This window comes from Artibeus jamaicensis, unplaced genomic scaffold (assembly GCF_021234435.1).
Source record: "Artibeus jamaicensis isolate MK-2021 breed Jamaican fruit bat unplaced genomic scaffold, CSHL_Jam_final contig_889, whole genome shotgun sequence".
NCBI classification, from domain to species: domain Eukaryota; kingdom Metazoa; phylum Chordata; class Mammalia; order Chiroptera; family Phyllostomidae; genus Artibeus; species Artibeus jamaicensis.
In genome coordinates, this window is record NW_026522005.1 from 631,526 (window position 1) to 651,954 (window position 20,429).

Sequence of the window (20,429 nt, forward strand, 5' to 3'; positions counted from 1 at the left end):
GGTGACAAAATTAAAATGAATTTTTTTCCTGAAAGATTAGGGCAAAACTGTGGGTGTGCATTTTACACAGATACACATTTAGATGTATCTCATAAAAACATCTCGTTGCCACTAAGCTGCATTATGAATGTTACATACCAAGCATTTTTCTGTGTCCTCGTGACCAGAGTACAAAGTAATCAGCAAATTTATAATAAGGTTATTAGTCATTCCATTTCACAAAGGTAAAGTAGATAAGACATGTGTTAAATCGAACAAATGAAAATATTTCTCAGGACCAAAACAAATGTGGGCAAAATTTAATTATAGACTATCTACTTCTAATAGAACTCCATGAAATACTCCCAAAACTATGTGTGCTCACTGTCTGTATTTTGTTTAAACTCCAAATTTCCAATTATTGTCTTAATCCATAGGAATGATCAAAGTGTGCAAAATCACAGGGGTACTGCCTCTGTCTTGCAAAGTTCAGAGGAAGAGACAGAAGAAATAGCTAACACTTCCATTTTAGGTAAAGGTCACTAGTAATGAGTCCGCAAGATTTTTTTCTTTAAAGACCAGGACTTCATGAAAGGCCTTTCTTCAAGAATTTTCACAACTGAAATCTACAATATAAGATTGCATATGAAATAAAAATACATCAAATGCCTGCAATGCACATCTGTCTAAAATGATGTTGATGAAAGTCATCTATGCTTTAAGGTATTTTCAACACTTTAATTTTACATTATACATCTCTTTATTAGATTTTGTATTATGTTAAAAAGAAATAATCAGATTTCTTTTTAACATAATACAAAATCAAATTTAAAAGAAACCTATTTCAAAAGATGAGCTCATGGGAATATTTAAAATGGGACAGTGGTGCTAACAACAGTACATTCAGTCTATTCAGCATTTACAACCTTCCTTTAGCTAATTTTTTAAGGTTGAATCAATGAAGTCGATGTTACATGACATTTTTTGATTTATAAAACAGCAATTTTACATGGTTCAATCTGAGACATATGCTTATGATATCCAATTTACTTGCAAGCTTTATTAAAAAAACTCTGAGTTTTAAAAGATAATGTTTTTTTCTTTCAAGTAGCTTCATTAAAAGAAACAAAACATTAAATGAAGTATAAGCTTGTTTAAAAATCCCTTAAATTTTTGATGGGCTATCTAATGAGATATTAAAAATAAAATTACATGCTGGTATAAAGAAAAAATTGTCATGCTATTAAACCATATTTAATTAAAATATAGTATGAAAAATAAATAGCCAAAAAATCAATTCTTAATAGTAAAGGCACTTCTTAAATTTTAGCACACTAAGATGAGAATCAAAGTCATAAATATTATTGATATTTATATATTTAATATGTATGCAATTGCAAAGAATATTATAGGTACCTCAGTATTCTGCTATGAAAATGTTCAACTTGTGCTAACATTTGACAATGAGGTTGGCTGGTTTTCTGATACATGAATTTCTCAGCATCTAAATGCAACATACCGAACCTCCAAACATACCTCATAGTGTACAGCAGAGTCCCGTCGTCCTGGATTCTAAGAAGTTTATTTGGCATGGTCATGTTATGAGCTACTGATTTTTTCCCATTGTGAAAGAAAGTGTCTGGAGTCCAGATTTTGCTAGCCATTAAATTGTTAAGTCGAAGGATGTTCATAGGACCTTTAAATTTTAATCTCTCATCTTTCCATTTTTGCCGAAAGAAAACATCTATTGTATATTCCTGAAATATAAAATGACATTCTTTTGAAAATAAGAAATATTTTAAATACAAGAAATACAAAACTCCAGTAAGTAACATCATTTCAAAGGAGAGAAATCTGTATTGAGAGAAGTAAATTTTGAATCAGAAATATCATCCCATTCCCTTATAGTGGGATAAAACATACATATTTACACAATTACCTACATATTATTATGAAAATGAAAATACATTTACTCTGTCTAGTCTTATTTACTTGAACAAAGTTTCCATGCACACTGCATTATTTCATCCTATAGTTCAGAACTACTTGGAGAGGGGGGCGTGCTTGGGGCAAGATTGGGTGTATTGTTTTGTCATTTAAAGTAAGAAAGAAATATCAGGGAGCCTTCTCAGTAGGAAAAAAAGAAAAGAAAAGAAAAAATAGAAACAAGTATTAAACACACTGTCAGATCTGTATGAGTCATCAACTCCTGTTGCCAAAGAAACTAGAATATCTTATTTTTTTAAATACTAAAAAATGGCAAAATATCATATTAGCAAGAATGTATCAGAAGATAACAATAATTTTCATAAAATTTATTTTATAAACTTTGTTTTAATAAAAAGACTTTAAGTAATTAGTTACTATATTTGATGAGTTATTGTATTCACATTCAAAGATAAATATTTTGCAAATAAATGCCTCCAGGTTAAACTGTACTATTGAATATTCATACAGACCAGCTGGTGATCAATTCTTTTGTTATCATTCCCCAACACTGTTTTACTTGACTCTCTCTCTTTCTGTCCTGTCCTCCCTCGCCCCATCTTTCTCCCCATTTCTCCTCTCCCTCTCCTTCTCATTGCCCCCTCTCCTTCTTCCTCCCTCTGTTCCCTCTTTTCACTTTCTATCTCCATCTCTCTTAACAGAAGAGAATGCATACATTTTAGATGAGATACACAATTCACAATTGTGACTAACGCTGACAATCTATTGGATGTTCAAATTTGTGTCCATTCACATTTGTGCAAACATTTACATGATAAATAATTACAATTTTCAGTTACACACTTGAGGATGGAAATTCAGAAACTGGCCTCGGAGCACAATGTCACAGTTACCATATGTGAGCAAATAAATGCTTCAGCAGTTGGCAATTTCACTTAAAACTGTGTGTGTAGAAAGGGGCAGATTAAAAAAGCCATATGCTTATGAAAATACCAAGTCATTTGTACAAATTTTAGTCAAGCAAATGGATGTAGATGATTCTCAGTGATCCCTCAGAAATGGAATGGCTAGAGATGAAAAGCATCACTCAGGAGTACTGGCAAATGAATAAAGCATGCAGGTAGCTCTGGGCTCCTAAGCTTAGGAGAAAATTTCATAATCGAACACACCTGCAGTCTCCACAGTTCAGCCATTGCTTAAATATTTAATTACATATTAGTTGAAATTCAAGTAGCCACAACAAAAAGCTGGGTTAATTAATGAATGAGTGTATAGGATAAGTTTTTATGCAAGGGTTTCTTTCCAATTGTATTTCCCTTCAATTCAAACTGAATATGAATGCCAATGACATGTATTTTTCCAGGCCAACTTAAGGTATTTTAAAACTTGTTATCAAATTTCAAATTCCATGCTCCTATTTTTATAAAATTATGGTATTTTTATGGTTTTTAGAAGCTATTGCTATGACATCATTTCCTACAGATATACCACATAGGAGATATACAAGGTCCCATCTCAACCGAGTTTCCCTGCTCTTTGAGGAAACAGTTTTCTTGAATTCAGTGTGTGCCACAACCATTCAAGTACTTACATTTAGTATAGAAACGTATGTGTGGCTTGTCACATTTTTAACATTTACACAAATGGAACCACACCGTGTATATATTTTCTGACACTCACTTTTTTAGTCACACAGTTGAGATTTGCTCATGGCAATGCATCTCCTACTTTGATCCATTTTCACTGTTACATAGCATTAAGTTGTCAGGGTATTTCACATAATTCACTTTTTTCTCCTTGCTTTCATATATATTTTTCTTATTTCCAGTTTGTTATTGTCAGCAATACTGCTATATAAACTGTTACACATTGATTTTAGTACAAAAGTATAAGAGTTAGTCTGGACCAGAGGTCAGCAAATTTTTTCCACAATGGGCCAGTTAGTAAACGTTTTAGGCTCTGCCAGCCACATGGTCAGTATCACAACTACTGAACTTCGCTGTTGTGTGAGAGCCCACGGGCAATACACAAATAAGTGGGGCGGGTGCCGACAAATCTTTGTTCACAGGAACAGGCGGCTGCCGGGGTTTGGCCCCGGGGCCCCACTCTGCCCACCACTACTCTAGAGTGAATGATGAGTGGGATAACTGAAATGGGTTTTACGTGCAACTTCAACCTAACAAAATATTGTCAAACTGAAACCCTAGAGCCACCGGCACTGGGGTTTGAAATTTACAACTTGGGATAGATGGAATACTTCATTTTAGCCATTATGGTTGGTGTAAAGTGTTTCATAGTGCTACTATTTGGATTTCCCTGTTAGCTAGTGAAATTTAATTGCATATTTATATGTTTATTAAGTACTCTAGTTTTTTCCTATGGAATTTCCATTCATTTCATTTACTTAATCTCCTTTAGGTTGCTGTTTTCTTACTGAGTTACAGAAATTCTTTAGATTTTCTATATATGAATATTTGAAAACACAGACTTTATAAGAATTCTAGGATCATAAGCCATACAATATATAATAGATATATCCCAGAATGCTTCCTATAAAGATATAAAAGTTCTGCCTAACATTTAGGTCCTGGAATTATTTTGCATCACATGAAGTAAAGATCCAACCCTCTTTTTCCTAATGGGAAAAACAATTTTCCATTAAGCGGTCCATCTTTCCTCACAGATCCAAATGGTGCCTCTCTCATGTATTTAGTGTCAGAACAGGTTTGCATATGTTTCTGAAATTTCTGTTCCATTGTTTATTCTACATTGTTTCTATACTTGTGATGAGTAGTTACTATTGCTATATAAAAATTATAGCTAATAGAGATTTTACTATTGTTCAGCCAAAGACATAACTTCCATTAGAGCTTTTCTTCTTTTTACATAGGAGATACTGTGACAGGTCTTTATATTTCCAAATGTATTCCTTTATTTACTCATATCTTGTTAATGATGTTTAATTTTACTGCATTTGTAATAAGAGACTATGCTCTGAAGATACTAATTAGTTCCAACTTTTTGAAAATATCTTCATATTGCTTGTTGAATCAGACCATTTCTATTTTTAATTAAAACTTAATCGATGAACATTTAATATGGTTAATTTATTGAACATATACTCACTATATCACTTTATCAGTGATGGTTAAAATGGTAAGAAAAAAATGATTATATATATATATGGTTCATGATTAATTGATGCAAATAAAAAAAGATCTAGAAAATTGAGGAAGAGGAACCATAAAAACATAGACACTTGTAGAAGGAGTAGGAGAGACAAGAAAATTTAAGAAGCAAATCGAGATTTACCGTGGCAAATAGTGTTGAAATATCTTTAAAGGAGAAAGAAGAGTTAAGAGCTGGAATGTAATGGGGTGAGAAATGGAAAGAGGCTACAACTGGGGGAAAAGTACAGTCCCTCGGTCCTGAAATTGTAAATGCCTTTAATGGAAATCACCATTTTACCAGTAAAATCTACTAGAGGCTGGCTATTATTATTTAGCTACTGCCAAGCAAAACCCACCTAAAATGCAGAAACTTAAAATAGCAACCAATTATTATTAGCTCAGATGTCCTGAGAGTAGGGGTCAGCTGATGTCACCTGGGCTCCATTGATCGCAGCTGTTCTTACTGATGCATCTGTGGGTTAGCTGGCCATTGGCTGACCTGGGCTCGCATCCTTGCATGGTCACCGGGGCATCTCAGCTCTTTTCTGAGTGTATCTTGTCCTACTCTACAGACCAGTGGACTACCTGGGACTTATTTTTCTCATGACAATAGCATAAGTGCAAAATCACAAACTCCAATGAACAAGCCCACTTCAAGTCACTGCTTATGTAATATCTTTTAACAATCCATTGGCTTAAGCAAGTCACATGGTTGAAGTGAGTGACAAGTATTATATCAGGTCCACCCATTTTTAGTGGAAAAATATTAAAAAGCTCATAAATAGATGCAGATATACGAAGAGGAGAAGAATGGGGGCCATCATTGTAATATATCACACTAGCATTCTTTAAGTAAAAAATAAACAATATTTGTGAATGAACGGATTGAGAGCATCTAAAATGTAACTTTATCACATGACTCCAGTGAAAGTCCCATGGGTTTAATACTATGCAGGCAGGTTCATTACCACTTAGTTTTAAAAAGTCTGTAACTGCACTTTACATAAATGAAGAAAAAAACAAAACCTGTGAGCAGAAGCAGGATTATCAGCACAGAGCACTGGTTTACAAAGTGAGATACGTACACCCATCTGGGTACAGGAAGAAATTGTTAGAATCTTTATTTTTGTGTAGCATTCTTATGGGAATATAGGAAATAAATGAAGCCTTGCTATTAGATAATATATGGCATGATATTGGTATTCTCACATTGTCCATAAGTAGATGCTGGTCATATGTTAAGTGTCCTGTGGGCAGAAAAGGGCCTGCAAATAGGAGTAGTCACGTGCTGCCTCATTCAGTTGTTCAGAGTGTGCTGTGATTTATACTCTGGTGACTTTGCAAGTTAAAACATCTAGTTCTCATTAAACTTCCTCACACAAATGGACAGATGGTTTCAAGGAGGGATCACAAACCTGATATCAAACTACGTTATAAGGCCACTGTAATCAGGATAGTCTGGTACTGGCATAAGAACACACACATAGATTAGTGGAACAGAATAGAGAGCCCAGAAATAAACCCGTGTCTCTATGATCAATTAATATTTGACAAAAGGAACAGGAACATAAAATGGAGTAAAAATAGCCTCTTCACCAAATGGTGTTGGGAGATCTGGACAGGTACCTGCAAGAAAAATTAAATTTGACCACCAACTTACACCATACACAAAAATAAACTCAAGATGAATAGAAGGCATAAATATGTGACAACACCATAAAAGTCCTATAGGAGAATATAGGCAGAAAAATCTGAGATATTCCACATAGAAATATCTTCACTGATATGTCCCTTAAAGCAAGGAATATAAAGGAAAGTACAAACAAATGGGACTACATCAAATTAAAAATCTTTTGTACGTTAAAGAAAACATCAGCAAAATGAAAAGGCAATGAATTGTATGGGAAAGTATATTTGCCGATGATACCTCAGACAAGAGTTTGATATCCAAAATATATAAAGAAACTCACACAACTTCACAACAGGAAGACAAATAATCCAATTAAAAAATGGGCAAAGGACCTGAACAGACACTTCTCCAACAGACAGAGCACCCAGAGTCATATGAAAGGATGCTCAGCATCATGAGTAATCAGAAAGATGCAAATTAAAACCACAATGAGATACCACTGGTCAGAATGGCTATCATCAATAAATCAACAAACAAGTGCTGGTGAGATTGTGGAGAAAAGGGAACCCTAGTGTACTGTTGGTGGGAACAAAGACTTGTGCAGCCACTGTGGAAAACAGTATAGAATTTTGTCAAAAAACTAGAAATGAACTGCCTTTTGACCTAGCAGTACCACTGCTGGGACTACACCCTAAGAATCCTGAAACACTATTTCAAAAGAGCCTATGCACTCCAATGTTCATACAGCGCTATTTACAATAGCCAAGTGCAATGAACAGCCTGTGTCCATAAATAAATAAGTGGGTCTAAAAACTGTGGTACATTTACACAGTGGAATACTACACAGCAGAAAGAAAGAGGGAGCTCCTACCCTTTGCGACAGCATGGATGGAACTAGAGAGCATTATGCTGAGTGAAATAAACCAGGCAGTGAAAGACAAATACCATATGATCTCACCTATAAGTGAAACCTAATCAACAAGACAAGCAAGCAAAAGAGAAAAGGAGACATGGAAATAAAGAACAAACTGACAGCAACCAGAGGGGAGAGAGTGAGGGGGTAACAGGAGAAAGCAGGAGATGGGTCAAGTCAAGGTACATGTGCAAAGGACCCATGTTGGACAAAGACAACTGGGGGTGGATATAATGTGGGGGTGGGGGTGGGTAGGGCAGGGGAGAGTAATGTGGGAAAATGGGGAAAACCAGAATTAAACAATAATAAAAAACACACAAAAAATTATTGCTAAATGACACAATGGATCGAACAAAACATTAATAGTTACATAAGCACTAGTGAAGAGGAAAAAGGTATATTTATTGTGTGCCTAATATGAGCTCTTCATTAGCCACATTAAAAAATGATGAAATAATCAACTCTAAAACAAAATCTGTAAAAAAAGATTTATAATTATCATTGAGTCTATTTAAAATATAGGTTTACACTCACTGTTTTAATGATTAAGAAGGTAAGATAATGAGACAATCAATTAGCTATCCACTAAGAAAAACAGGATTTCCAAAACAATTATTTCCATGTGATTGTCTTAAATTCACATAAAATGCATATTCTCAATATTAAAAAGAACATTCCTGAAAGATTTCTTGAAGTAAACTTCAAGTGTGCCATGAGTATGTACAGTAACAATGTGATTTGTGTGTTATAGGAAATTTGCCAGAGAAATAGGGAACAATGCAACCTCTTCATACAAACTTAGGACTTGAACCCATGAACCGAGATTCTAAGAGAAACAAATAATAACCCAAGCATACACAAAATCCTTTGGAGAGTACACAAACAAGTACAAAGCAAAGTTAGGGAAAAAAACAAAAACTCACAAGGGCATAGGAGCATGCAGCTAGCCTATGGCCAAGAAACAGGAGACAGGAGACTGATCGTTAGGTAGAACTGAAGTGAAAGAATCCGTAAACTTCCAGATTAAACAATGCTTTAGAAGAAATGTAACCCAACTTCCCTTTTCATAGATGAAGTTATAGATAAATTCAGTGAATTTCTGGTTTCTAAGCTTCTCAGGGGCAAAACCAAGGGAAGGATATATTTTTCAGTCCAATATTTTACTACCGCTAACCATTATTTTATTTCCTTGTATTGCAAACAAGGAAATCACCCTCTATTGCACAGTTTGTTCCATAAACGTGATTTCAAAGACACATTAACTTCGTGGAGAGAGCATATTTTTAGTGCCTGGGCACATTAATTATAAGTCAATGCTTGTAGCCTATGTCTGAATAATGGTATCTACTCACTAAAAAATCTAAATGGCAGGACTGCTTTTGGAGTGGTTTCTCACTTACTTTGATTTACTTGAGTGTATTTTAAAGTACCAAAGTTTACTTCACTGTACCCTTTTTGCTCACAAAGGCTGAGTGTTTCTTATGTAACAAAGAAAAATTGGGTTTATATAGCAGGTATATAGCAATTAAACAACAGCTCTGGAAAATACAGTGATGGTTAAACTCAAACACTTTTGTGGGTGCTCAGAGAGGCTGAACAACAAATTTAAGAAAGTATTATCAGTACTTCAAAAATCACAGAAAGTAAGAAGCTTAAAAACAGAACAGCACAGTGTCAATAAATTCAACTGGTACAATGAAACACTATTATGCATAGAAGCTCACACAAACAGAATGCAGGACAGCATAGATACAGCATGTTCAGACCACTGTGCAGGTAGGATGTCTGGGCTATCCTTTGGAACTAGATGCCAGGCCAGTTTCACAAGGAAATTGAAAGCTCATGCTAAAGGTTCAGGTTATAATAGTAAAATTTTGAAATACATATAAGTGAAGTATTCAAAATGGTTAATAGTAACAACATGTTAACTGCAATTCACTTTGATATAATTTGTTACTTAAAATTCATAATAAGCTTATGCAATTTTTTAAGTATGCAAAGGTATCAACATTTCATAGATAGAGAACACTTTCAAAGCCACATTCATTTTAAAATAATACGAGAAATTTGAGTTCAAGATTTGAACTCAAACTTTAGGCTTCCTAAACCAAGTTCTTTTCATTCTCCCATACATAAAATAAAATCCTGGAGGCAGGACATGAGAGTGATATTTCCTTCTTTTATAGATCAGTAAGTGCATGGATTATGGAAGGCGACAAGAAGAAATTAGTTCCAAGGCTGACATTGGGGTTTTCTAATCTCTGTCAAAGTCTTTCCACATTTGAAACCGACTCACGTGAAACTGAAGGATATCAACAGGAATAACAAATTGAGGAACATGAAATAGATATTAAGAGTGTGGGCTCTTAAATCAGATAGACCAGACTACCTGACCTTGGGCAGGTTTGGTCTCTATTTAAATTGACGTATCTGTAAAGGGATGTTAATAATAAAATCTGCTGTACTTCCTAAAACTCTTGTAAAGACAAAATGAGATGACACGTGTAAAGTTCTTAGAAGGTGTTTGAACCTCGAAATAACCTGGCTTAAATCACCTTCGGAGTATTCTCCTCCCCCATTTCCCATCCTCAACAAAAGGGTGAGAAAGGAAGGGAACACCCAGCACCGAAGGTCACAAAATAAAGTACCAGGCAGGGGCTGAGGAGGAGGCCACAGCAGCCCATTAGAGATTAAGCTGCCGGTGGTTTTTTTTTTTTGGTATTTGGAGTAATAAAGACATCATAGAGAAGAAATCCCAAGTCTGCCCCATGAAAGAGCCTGCATTTATCTACCAGCCATTCAAATGGCACTGACTGCCAAGAGAAACCATCAATAGAACAAGTTAAGTAAAAAATGTTATGCTCCGATTTATCTTTAGAGGGAAGGAAGAGAGAGGAGAGAAACATATGCTCCCTCATTTCTTGGCTATTTATGCTCCTTTTTACAACCTCCCTTCTCCTTGCCTCAACTCCGGGAGCCCCAGGAAGAGGAGAAGAGTGGAACATGGACTATCACCCATCATACATCCCTTAGCTGTGAACACGCCTGACAAAAAAAGAAGATCTAAATGGCATAAGAGATTGAGGTTTAAATAGGACTTCCCGGATGGACTCTTTGATATTTAAAAGTGTAGATAAAGCTACAGGATGTACCTGACATCATGAATGAAGTGTTGCTGAGTTTGAGCAGTAGAATTTCTACAGTCCTTGTGATGAAGTCCACATGGTTTCTCGCAGCTTCCAAGGCCCAGCGCCCCCTCCCTCACCTCTCTGGCCTGGTGTTCAGCAATTCTCTCCCCATCCCACACTGTCTCCTGCAGCAGCAATGATACCGTGGGGCCTCTGATGCCTCGTGCTCCATCTTACTACTTTGGTCTCTAGTGCAGCCTGTTCCCTTCTCACCCCAACATTTGGCCAACTGTTACTGCTGAGAACAAGGACCTTAACCACCTTCTTACATGCTGTGTCACCAGCATCTAATAAATTGCCTGGAACATAGGAAATAAGCAAAAATTAGTCTATGAGTGCATGAATAAGAGGATTTGTTGGAAATTAAATATGGTGACAAGGATTCCGGCAACAGCAACACAAAGGGGACATGAGGAAAAAGGCATCAGCAGAACCAGATGGGAGAAAACTCTCAGATATCTTACAGCAAAGTCACCAGCATGCAATACCCTGATTCTGAAATTCACAAGCGAGAATGTTGGTTGGCTTGGCTGTGTTTGCATAAATATACTAAACTAGCCCCAGTGGGCTTTCATCATAGGTAATTGTTACATTTTGAAGAATGTTGACATACATTTAAAAGGCCACGCCATAACAAGTTCTCTCGTAACCATGGTACGTTTTAGTTTTATCTAGAAACGTTTTGCCTTTTGGGAGGCAATGGGCCATACATCTGTTTATGATCTCGTTCTGAGTTATTTTGTAGCCTCATTGCCTTTCAAATCCCTAAGAACATTCTAGGCTCCTATTACACTGACTTTTATATTTTACTAAACTCAACCAGCTCTTCTAATTTGTGCTAAAGCACTCTTTTCATTCTATAGCTCGCCAACCAACCGTATTTGTCCTTCCTTGCTCTCTTCTTTTCATAGAGCTCTTCTCAGATGTGGAGATCCTCTACCTGCATCCCCTCCACTGCCATATTAATCCACAAATACTTGGATAAAAGCATAAGCACACTGTGGTGAAATTATAATTTTTCTTACCCTCCACCCCCCACCCACCCATGCACACACATACACTGTGAACAATTTGAAGGCAGCGCTGGTTCCACCAGTTTTCAGCTCCCAACACTGTGACAGACACAGAGTATGTACGTAGCCAGTCCTGTTGAAATGAACAAATACAACTCGTGCCACGGAGTAGCTCAGACTGCAGTAAAGAGAAAGACATGTAAAGATTTGTATTACCCAGTGTGAAAAGTCACGAGAAACGTGTGAACACCATGTGGTGGAGCACAAGGACAAGAAGGGCCGACTCCACTTGGAGTCGCCTGGAGAAACATCTGAGAGGATGAAATTTGAGTTTGGCCCTGAGTTCATGCAAGACCTCCAGCTGGCAGGGGAGGAGCAAAGCATAACAAACACAGGGAAAAACATGTGTGAGGGCAGAGAGTTGTTAAAGATAATGGCAGGCTCGGAGAGCAGTGAGAAGTTCAAGGCAGTCTTTAAAACATAAAAGCCTCGCAGAGAGTTGGCTACACTGGCTGACAGTTACTGCCCTCTGTCTCACCTCCTCTCCTTAACCGTGCTGCTTGGAAATGTCGCCTCCACTCGTTCTCCATTTCCTCACCTCCCACACGCTCAGCCCACTGCAATCTGGTTGCTTTTACCACGATCAGTAAATATCTCCTTGTTCTCCATCCAATGACACATTCGAATCTTTTTCTTGGCTTTACTACCACATAAGACACTTGTTCTCTTTCTACTTTTGCTATACCCTCCTGCACTGGCATTAAAACCACATTCCCCTGGTGTTGTTGGGAAACCCTTGGGAAAATCCTCATCACGGGATCCGAGACCTTCTGCGTCTGCCAACAATCGAAATGCAACGATGTCTCCTGGAAAATGAATGGGGCTAACACCCATGTGTAATAGCTGGTATCTTTAATAAAGGCACACAAGTTCAGGGTGTCCCTCCCAAGAAGACAGGTTCCACCCTGGCAAACTGGGAAAAGGACAGGCACCTGTGCAATTTAAAAATACTTTTTAAAAATACCACTTCATGGTCAGAAGCCATAGCTGCTTGGTATTTATGCAAAAAAATGGAAGTATGGTAGGGAATGACTCTTTTCTGAATAAGCCCTATGACTGGATGTTCTCGGTTCCCACAACCCTCCCTCCTGTAAGATGGAAGAGGCTGGAGTCAAACTAGGCCAACTACCTTTATTTTCCCTCTGCTGTGGAACTGTTACCCCATCTCCTAGGTGGGGTTTTCACTGTGGGCAAAATCTATGGGTTTGTCTCTTTATCAAACGAACCCCATCCTACCTTGGCTGAGGGCTGTAAGTGAGAAATATCTGACTATTGCATGTCATCATTGCATCTAATAAGGAGCAAAAGGCAGCTCCATTTGTCCAAATCCCCCTTTATTTTCAACAGGCATCCATGGCTGTTCCTTCCCAGTCTCCTAGGCAATCTCTTTCAACCTCTTGTTTTCTAAAGTTTCTGCAACAGCCCGATGACCATTTCACGCTAGCCTGTTTTTCCGCACAAGTTTATGTCTGTGCTTATGTTTACAACTACCATCACATGCTTCTCCAAACCATCTGCACTCTATGCTCCCCTCCTGAGCTCCCGAGCCATGCCTGCTCGCCAGACATCTCTAGCTGAATCACTCACAGCAGCACAGTATGTCTGATACATAAATACTTGCTCCCAAACACCAAAAACAAAAGCATAGAAAACTTTCCTTGTCCCATATCCCAGTGAATGGTGCCACCATTCACCCAATCCCCCAAGACTTCATCCTATACACATAACTCACTCTGTTGAAATATAGACCACCATGCCTACAACTGGCAATTACGACCTCACAGATTTTAGAAGGAGTCTAGGAAACAAAGGTTTTAATAAGTAACTCCCAGTGATTCCAATGTAATTGTACTATGAATATCATTTAGAGAAACATTTTTAAACTATAGAAGGACACTGAATAATAGTAGTTAAATGAGTGAATGATCACCAAGTCTAATTCCTATCCTTACAAAATAGCAATAACCTTCCAATAACTAACTCTTACATGCCAGCTTTAAAGTAAGTAAACATCATGTCATTACTCCCTCGATGTATAGTATTCACCTAATTTGTAGCAGGTTTCTTTAGCTACATTTGCAAATGACAACTCCTGATAAAGGTTAACAGCTATATCCAGTGTCAATTTTAACCCAATTATGCACATGTAATAACTCTCTAAAACTTCCTATTATGTTAATCACCACACTGCATAATTTCCTAATAGGTTGGGGAATCAGAGATACTGCACACTGTTTTCATAAGATAGAAAAGTATGAACCAATGAAATCAATATGATTAATAAATTACCAAGGTCACCACTTAATAGTTTGCTTCTTAATAGCTTAATGGTAAACTCTGTTCAGAATTTGCCCCTCATGACTTCAAAGTCTCCATTGTTTAAATTTGAACCTTAACAAGTAACACTGCAAGAGTTAACCATTGGGCTGCAGTTCTTACTAGGTTTCGGTGCAAAAATTGGTGGCTATACCATTTATGCCTTAAGTAAGAATACACACACACACAGTGAAATTGCTTACTAATATGGGAAAAGTTATCCTCATACAAACCAAGGAGAAAAGTTAATGAGAAGTGAGTTATAAATTGCTAACATGCACACACCTGCTACAGACTTTGTAAATTGTCAACTACTAGTACATTCCAAAGTTTAATTATTACCTTCTTAATCATGATTTCTAAATATTCAAATAAAAGATTTTAAACTTATTTGCAGGCACTCTAATTACAATCTTTTGTTATAATTTAGACGTGCAACTTTCTTTGGACAATCGCACTGGTTAATAACTCTGAAATGCAGTTTTTGAGTGAGTGCGCATGTATGTGTTTGTTCTTTTGGTTCTTAATTCTTTTTGCTACACTGCCTTTTCCTCTCAGGCTAATGTCACAACAAATCTACATCACTGACCTGAACAGGAAGACTTAGGGGTGTAGGGCTTGCTACTCCGCTTGCACCCTGAATGGAAACAAGTGTATCTGCTAAGATGCTAAAAGTGGAATTAAATTTATCCTTTACTTTTTGCCATTAATTAATTGCTTCTGTAAGCCACTTATGGCTGATAATGACATGGGTATATTTTCCCTCCACCTCATAATAAATTTCTTTCTAATTAAACTGTCAGAGCCAAGCTTCATTTCTTGACCTGGCCATGTGTATTAATATAAATTCAAACTGTACCTCATTATCTTGCTTTCCAGCAAAAATAATATCAAGATGGAAAAATCATTCCATTTGATCATCAGGAAGACCAAACCATTTCTTTTCACAAAATATATACATGTTTTTACATAATCTCTGTCTTCACTAAGAGATCCACAGTATGAGTAAGTGTGTACATTTGTACGTGTCTGTGTTACAGATTTATAGAGATAACTCAGGCTTCATTGCCTCCAGCTTCATGATACTTCTCTAGATTTGGACAATCAACAAATAGTACCTGTTGAGTGACCAAACCATCTCTTTGCCCCTACTCAAAACCCTCCGCATTTTACTTGTCACTGTGTATGTCAATTATCACTATGTTGACTCTCCAGCTTGCAGCTGCAAATCGACCCTCCTTTCCCTCCTTTGAGAAGGACTCTGTAAACAGGGGTATCAAATTCATTTTCCCCGGGGGCCACATCAACCTCACAGTTACCTTCAAAGGGCTGAAATAATTTCAGTACTGCAGAAATGTGACTACCCCTTAACTGTTAAGGAGTTGAAATTACATACGGCCCTTTGAAGGCAACTGCTCGGCTGATGTGGCCTCCGGGGAAAATGAGTTTGACACCCCTGCTGTAAACATTGCTATTTAGATAGCTGGTGCAATGTTAGGCTTTGTCAATGGAGAGGACTGGAGGGACTTTCTGAGGTCATAGCAAGGCAAGGGACTTTTTTGCTGCTTTTCTTCACGGTTTGGGTGTATTGTCATTCCTTGGCATGGCTTCAAAGGGTTGACATGCAGTGAGTTTTCAGTCACAGGCAGGATATTCAGTCAAATCAGCTCTGGCAAGTGCCCCCACATGTTTATCTTTTGCATGGATGTGTGACAATGTTGAAGTTCCACTCTTTTTTGCAAATTTCAATTATACATTACAGTGTTATCAACTAGAATCACCATGTTTTCAATTAGACTCTCAGACCTTACTATTTTGTAGCTGTAGGGATAGGGAGAGGTGGGTATAGGGTGTATCTCTAACCCCAGGCCATAGCAACCACATTTTTATGCACTGCTTCTGTCAGTTTAATATTTTTATTCTGCATATAAGTGCTGCATAAGGAATTTGTTTTTCTCCGTTAATTTATTTAGCACAATGCCCTTAAGGTTCATCCCTCTTGTAGCAAATGGCAGGATTTTGTTATTCTCAGGCCTGAATAATATTCCACTGTGGTCACGTGTACCATGCTTCCTATCTTGGCTGCCGTGAATAATGCTGTGATGGACATGGGGCTGCAGAGAGCTCTTTGAGGTCCTGTTTTCATTTTCTTTAGATACACACCCAGCAGTGAGATTGCTGGATCATGTGGGTCATAAATTTTTAAAGTTTTATGGAACCTCCATAATGTTTCCCACAGTGGCTGCACCACTTCACATCCCCACAAACAGTGCACAAGGGCTGATTTTCTCCACATCCTCACCAATGCTGCTAACCTTTTGCCTTTTTGATGATACCAGTTATGATAAGAATATACTGTAAAATTATAAAACACCAAGCCAGAATGGTGCACCACAGACACAGAAGAATTAACATCCTAAATTCTCCATTATAATAGTTTAGACTCAATAGTCATGGGACAGTCACATAATTCTATAACACTAAACATACTTGTTTATTCTAAAAAAATTATCCTTCCCAACTTTGCATTATGTGAAATAAAAATACTATTTAATAAAAAACTCACCATATCTGTATCTGAGACAGGGCCAAAACTCGTCACGTAGATGTTAGTGAAGACTTCGGTAATACTGTCTGATATAAGAAAAAGAGATTGAATATAGATATTATGTAATGAGAGGCACAGGAGGAAGAAAGGGTCAAGTTCATGACATCGTTAGAAACTGTGATACTTGAGCATATTGTTTTTTACTTGCTTTTTAATTTCCAGACCCCCCCAAAATTATATTGCTCAATGATTTCATAGGTTCTCATAACCCTAAATGCAAAATGCCTATAAGTATTAGGATCCTCTTACTTAGCAACTATTCCTAACTAGAGTATTCTGTTGTAAGCATATTTCATGAAATTAACAGTTTGTTAAATCTATCTTATCTGAACTAGTTTACAATAAATTTTCCACCAGTACTGAAAATAAAATATACTCAGTGTGGTTACTGGTCGGGATAGTCCTGAACTGAATTCTTAAAGTAAATATTTCAGATGGAGTTTCAGGATGGTTGAGATTTAGTCTGTAGATGGTAAATTAGTGTGTCTTCTCAATAAAGTACAAGTAGATTATTAATCATTACAAATAAATATAATTCATATTAATATAAAAGATGTATTATTTAGTCACATAAAAATAAAAGAAAATAGCATGCATTAATCACAATGGATTACTTCCAAACAAGCTTGCTTTTAAATGCATTTTAGAATGTCTAAAATGCCAAGACTTAGAATTCATCTTAAGTGGATTAAATTAGATTCTACAGTTATGTAACTTATTAACTGCAACACAATTAACTGGATTGCTCTAATGATTTATTTTCCTTTTTACTGAATTTATTAGGGTGACACTGGTTAACAAAATTATACAAGTTTTAGGTGCATAGTTCTGCAACACATCTGTACACTGCATTGTGACCACCCCAGATCAAGTCTCCTTCCAACACTATTTACTCCCTATACCCTCCTCATCCACCTGTCCACCTCTCCCTAGCAATCGCCACACTGTTGTCCATGTCCATGACTTTTTTTCTATATTTTCTCTTTTTTGTTCAAGCCCTCCACCCCACTACCCAGCACCCCAACCCTATCCAAGACTGTCAGCCTGCTCCTTATCTATAAGCTTATCTCTGTTTTGCTTGTTAGTTCATAAGGCAAATGGTGTGAGTGAGGGGAAGCTCAAAGGAAAGATTTTAAAAGAAAACCCTTTAGCCCTGGCTGGATGACTGGGTTGGAGTGTCAGCCTGTGCACCAAAAGGTTGCAGGTTTGATCCTCTGTCAGGGCACATATCTAGGTTGAGGGTTTGATCCCTGTCGAGGCACACATAAGAGGCAGCCTATAAGCCCTCTCTCTCTAAAAACAATAGATATGTATCCTAGGGTATGGATTAAAAAATCCTTTAAATATACTTACAGAAAAAAATATGTCATTAATTTCTGCCATTGTGAACCATCTTATTTGGTAACTGTCAAATTTTTATTCTAGACAAATAGCATGAGATACTTTTAATATTATACCAGGAAGGAGAAAGTAAACTAAGTTTGTGGTATTGAATCCACTGATGCAAAACTAAAACATAAAAAAGGATTTAAAATAACAAGAGTAGACTTATTCAAAAAACTTTACATGTAATAATCTGCATAAGAAACCCATGAGATCGATTTTCTCTTACCACCTCGGTGTGTGTGTGTACACTTAAGTATACAGAGGTAAGGAATTACACCCAATCACCCACACTTAGAAGCAAAGCAATCTTACTCCTGAGCCCTCAGGGTAGCCCGAATCGTTACATCACAGTCAACAATCAATTTAAAATAAAAGTGTTTTCTCATTAACTATATATTTTTGTTCACCACAAAACTCTGCCAAAACACGATAATAGTGTTCTAAATAAATATAGTCACTCAACTTTATTGTTTTTATAAAGTTTTCTATTGCAAAAACTGTATGGAACTTTATGATAAAACTGATTTGAAATATGAATATCCTATAACGTTAATTCCCCGCTGCCACCTGCTCCAAAGACCTGCACAGGGTCAGCTTCAGGGATACGCACCTCGGGCCTTGTGCTCAAAAGTGCCACGGGCTTGGTTTAATGTCTTGTTTTTGCTGGTTTAAAATTATTATTCATTTTCTGCATGAGAGGTCCTGCATTGCAGTCTTGGACTGGGCCTCACGAATTAAGTGGCCAGTCCTGGACCTACATTGCATGTGGTACTAGAAAGAAGTCAAGACAATGGGATCCCAGTTTGTTTCTCCCTTTTACTCACACTAAATCTACCATGCTACCACCTTTACTCAATACACAATATAATACAATTTTAGTAATTACAGATAGGGCTTCAAAATTCTTCAGAGAAGAGAAGCTAAAACATTAAGGTCATCTTCATCCCAACAGAGGCAAATAAAATTTTCCTCCTCAGTCTGGAAGAGTAAAATTGAAAAAGAGACATGACAAAAATGTGTGAGTACATTCATGCTTAAGGATATGAAAAATATTCACTATATGCCAAATGGAAATTAAAGAGGAAGCGAGAGTATTCTCAGTGACTAGTGGCTACAGGGAAATGCCAGCTAAGTATCCAAGGGTGAAAAATACAAATAGCATCAAAGCTCTAAGAAGTAAGAGCAGCCCCTAAAGAGGCAGAAGATAGATGTGTAAAGTTACCTTAAGAATTGATTTCATGCTTTATTGACTTCATAAACATAGTTAAAGAATATATGTATTGGGAGAGGTATTCTTCCGTTACGAAAGTTAAGAAAAAAGAAAATTAGCAAGGCACACTCTGACCACAAATACCCAATATGTACCTGAGACTGGAAGACTGATTCTTGGTATTGAGCCTTTGAGGATTTCCATTTCCGTGGATTCCCAGAGATGTAAACAATTAACAGGCATTGGTGAAATATTTTATTGTGATGACTAAATATATTTGATACATCTAACACGACTTTCCCGGGTTCTGCATTTGAAGTGTAATCTTCCATTTGAATTTCCATAAGGGAAAGGAAAGGCAGGAGAGATGGGCTAAGATTATATGAATTTGGGGATTTTGTGACACTGATTTGTCAAAGTCAGTCCATAGTACCTCTGGTTTTGTTTTGCTTTCCCTGGTGATGTAGGGTAGGCTTGAGCTGTGTCATTAGTGCCTGTTAGTTTTCTGACTTATGTGACAGTCGTAGGCCACAAGTAAAACCAATAACTAACACTGCCTCTGGTGGCCATCCCAGTCTCTACATCTTAGGTACCACGGGTTACCCTCCAAAGTCCAGATCACTTCACTGGACCCACTAAGCACTGTCCTGCCTCAAGCTGTTCACGTTGGCTTTTACTTCTTTTTCAGTCGTAGTTAATTGCTGCTCTGCCTTTGTGTCTGATTTAAATGTTCTTTCCTCAGAGCAGAGGAGAAGAACTATTCCTCCTATAGAATGTAAGTCTTCTTATTTTCTCTCCGACACTAGTTTCCCCCCATATAGGACATTTTATAACTTGCCATTATTTTTATGCCTTAACATTTTACATGTTTTTTTGTTATGTTTTGCTTTGCTTTGCTTTGTTCTTTGCTTGGTCTGTCTCTCCAAGTAGAATTTAAATTTGCCGGAGGATAGGACTGTGTCATTTCTACTCTCTGTTCTATCACCCATGCTAGCACACATGCCACACA

At 37.0% G+C, this 20,429-nt stretch overlaps 1 protein-coding gene across 3 annotated transcripts in view; it reads right to left on the reverse strand.

Annotated features, from left to right (window-relative positions):
- Positions 1 to 20,429, reverse strand: part of GABRA2 (gamma-aminobutyric acid type A receptor subunit alpha2) — a 102,526-nt gene that overhangs the window by 39,763 nt on the left and 42,334 nt on the right. For all 3 annotated transcript variants that reach the window (XM_037151867.2, XM_037151865.2, XM_037151868.2), the window contains exons 4-5: positions 16,783 to 16,850; positions 1,516 to 1,736 (exon numbers count right to left, since the gene is read on the reverse strand). In XM_037151867.2, the coding sequence (XP_037007762.1) occupies positions 1,516 to 1,736; positions 16,783 to 16,850 (289 nt within the window). The remainder of the gene's footprint in view (positions 1 to 1,515; positions 1,737 to 16,782; positions 16,851 to 20,429) is intronic.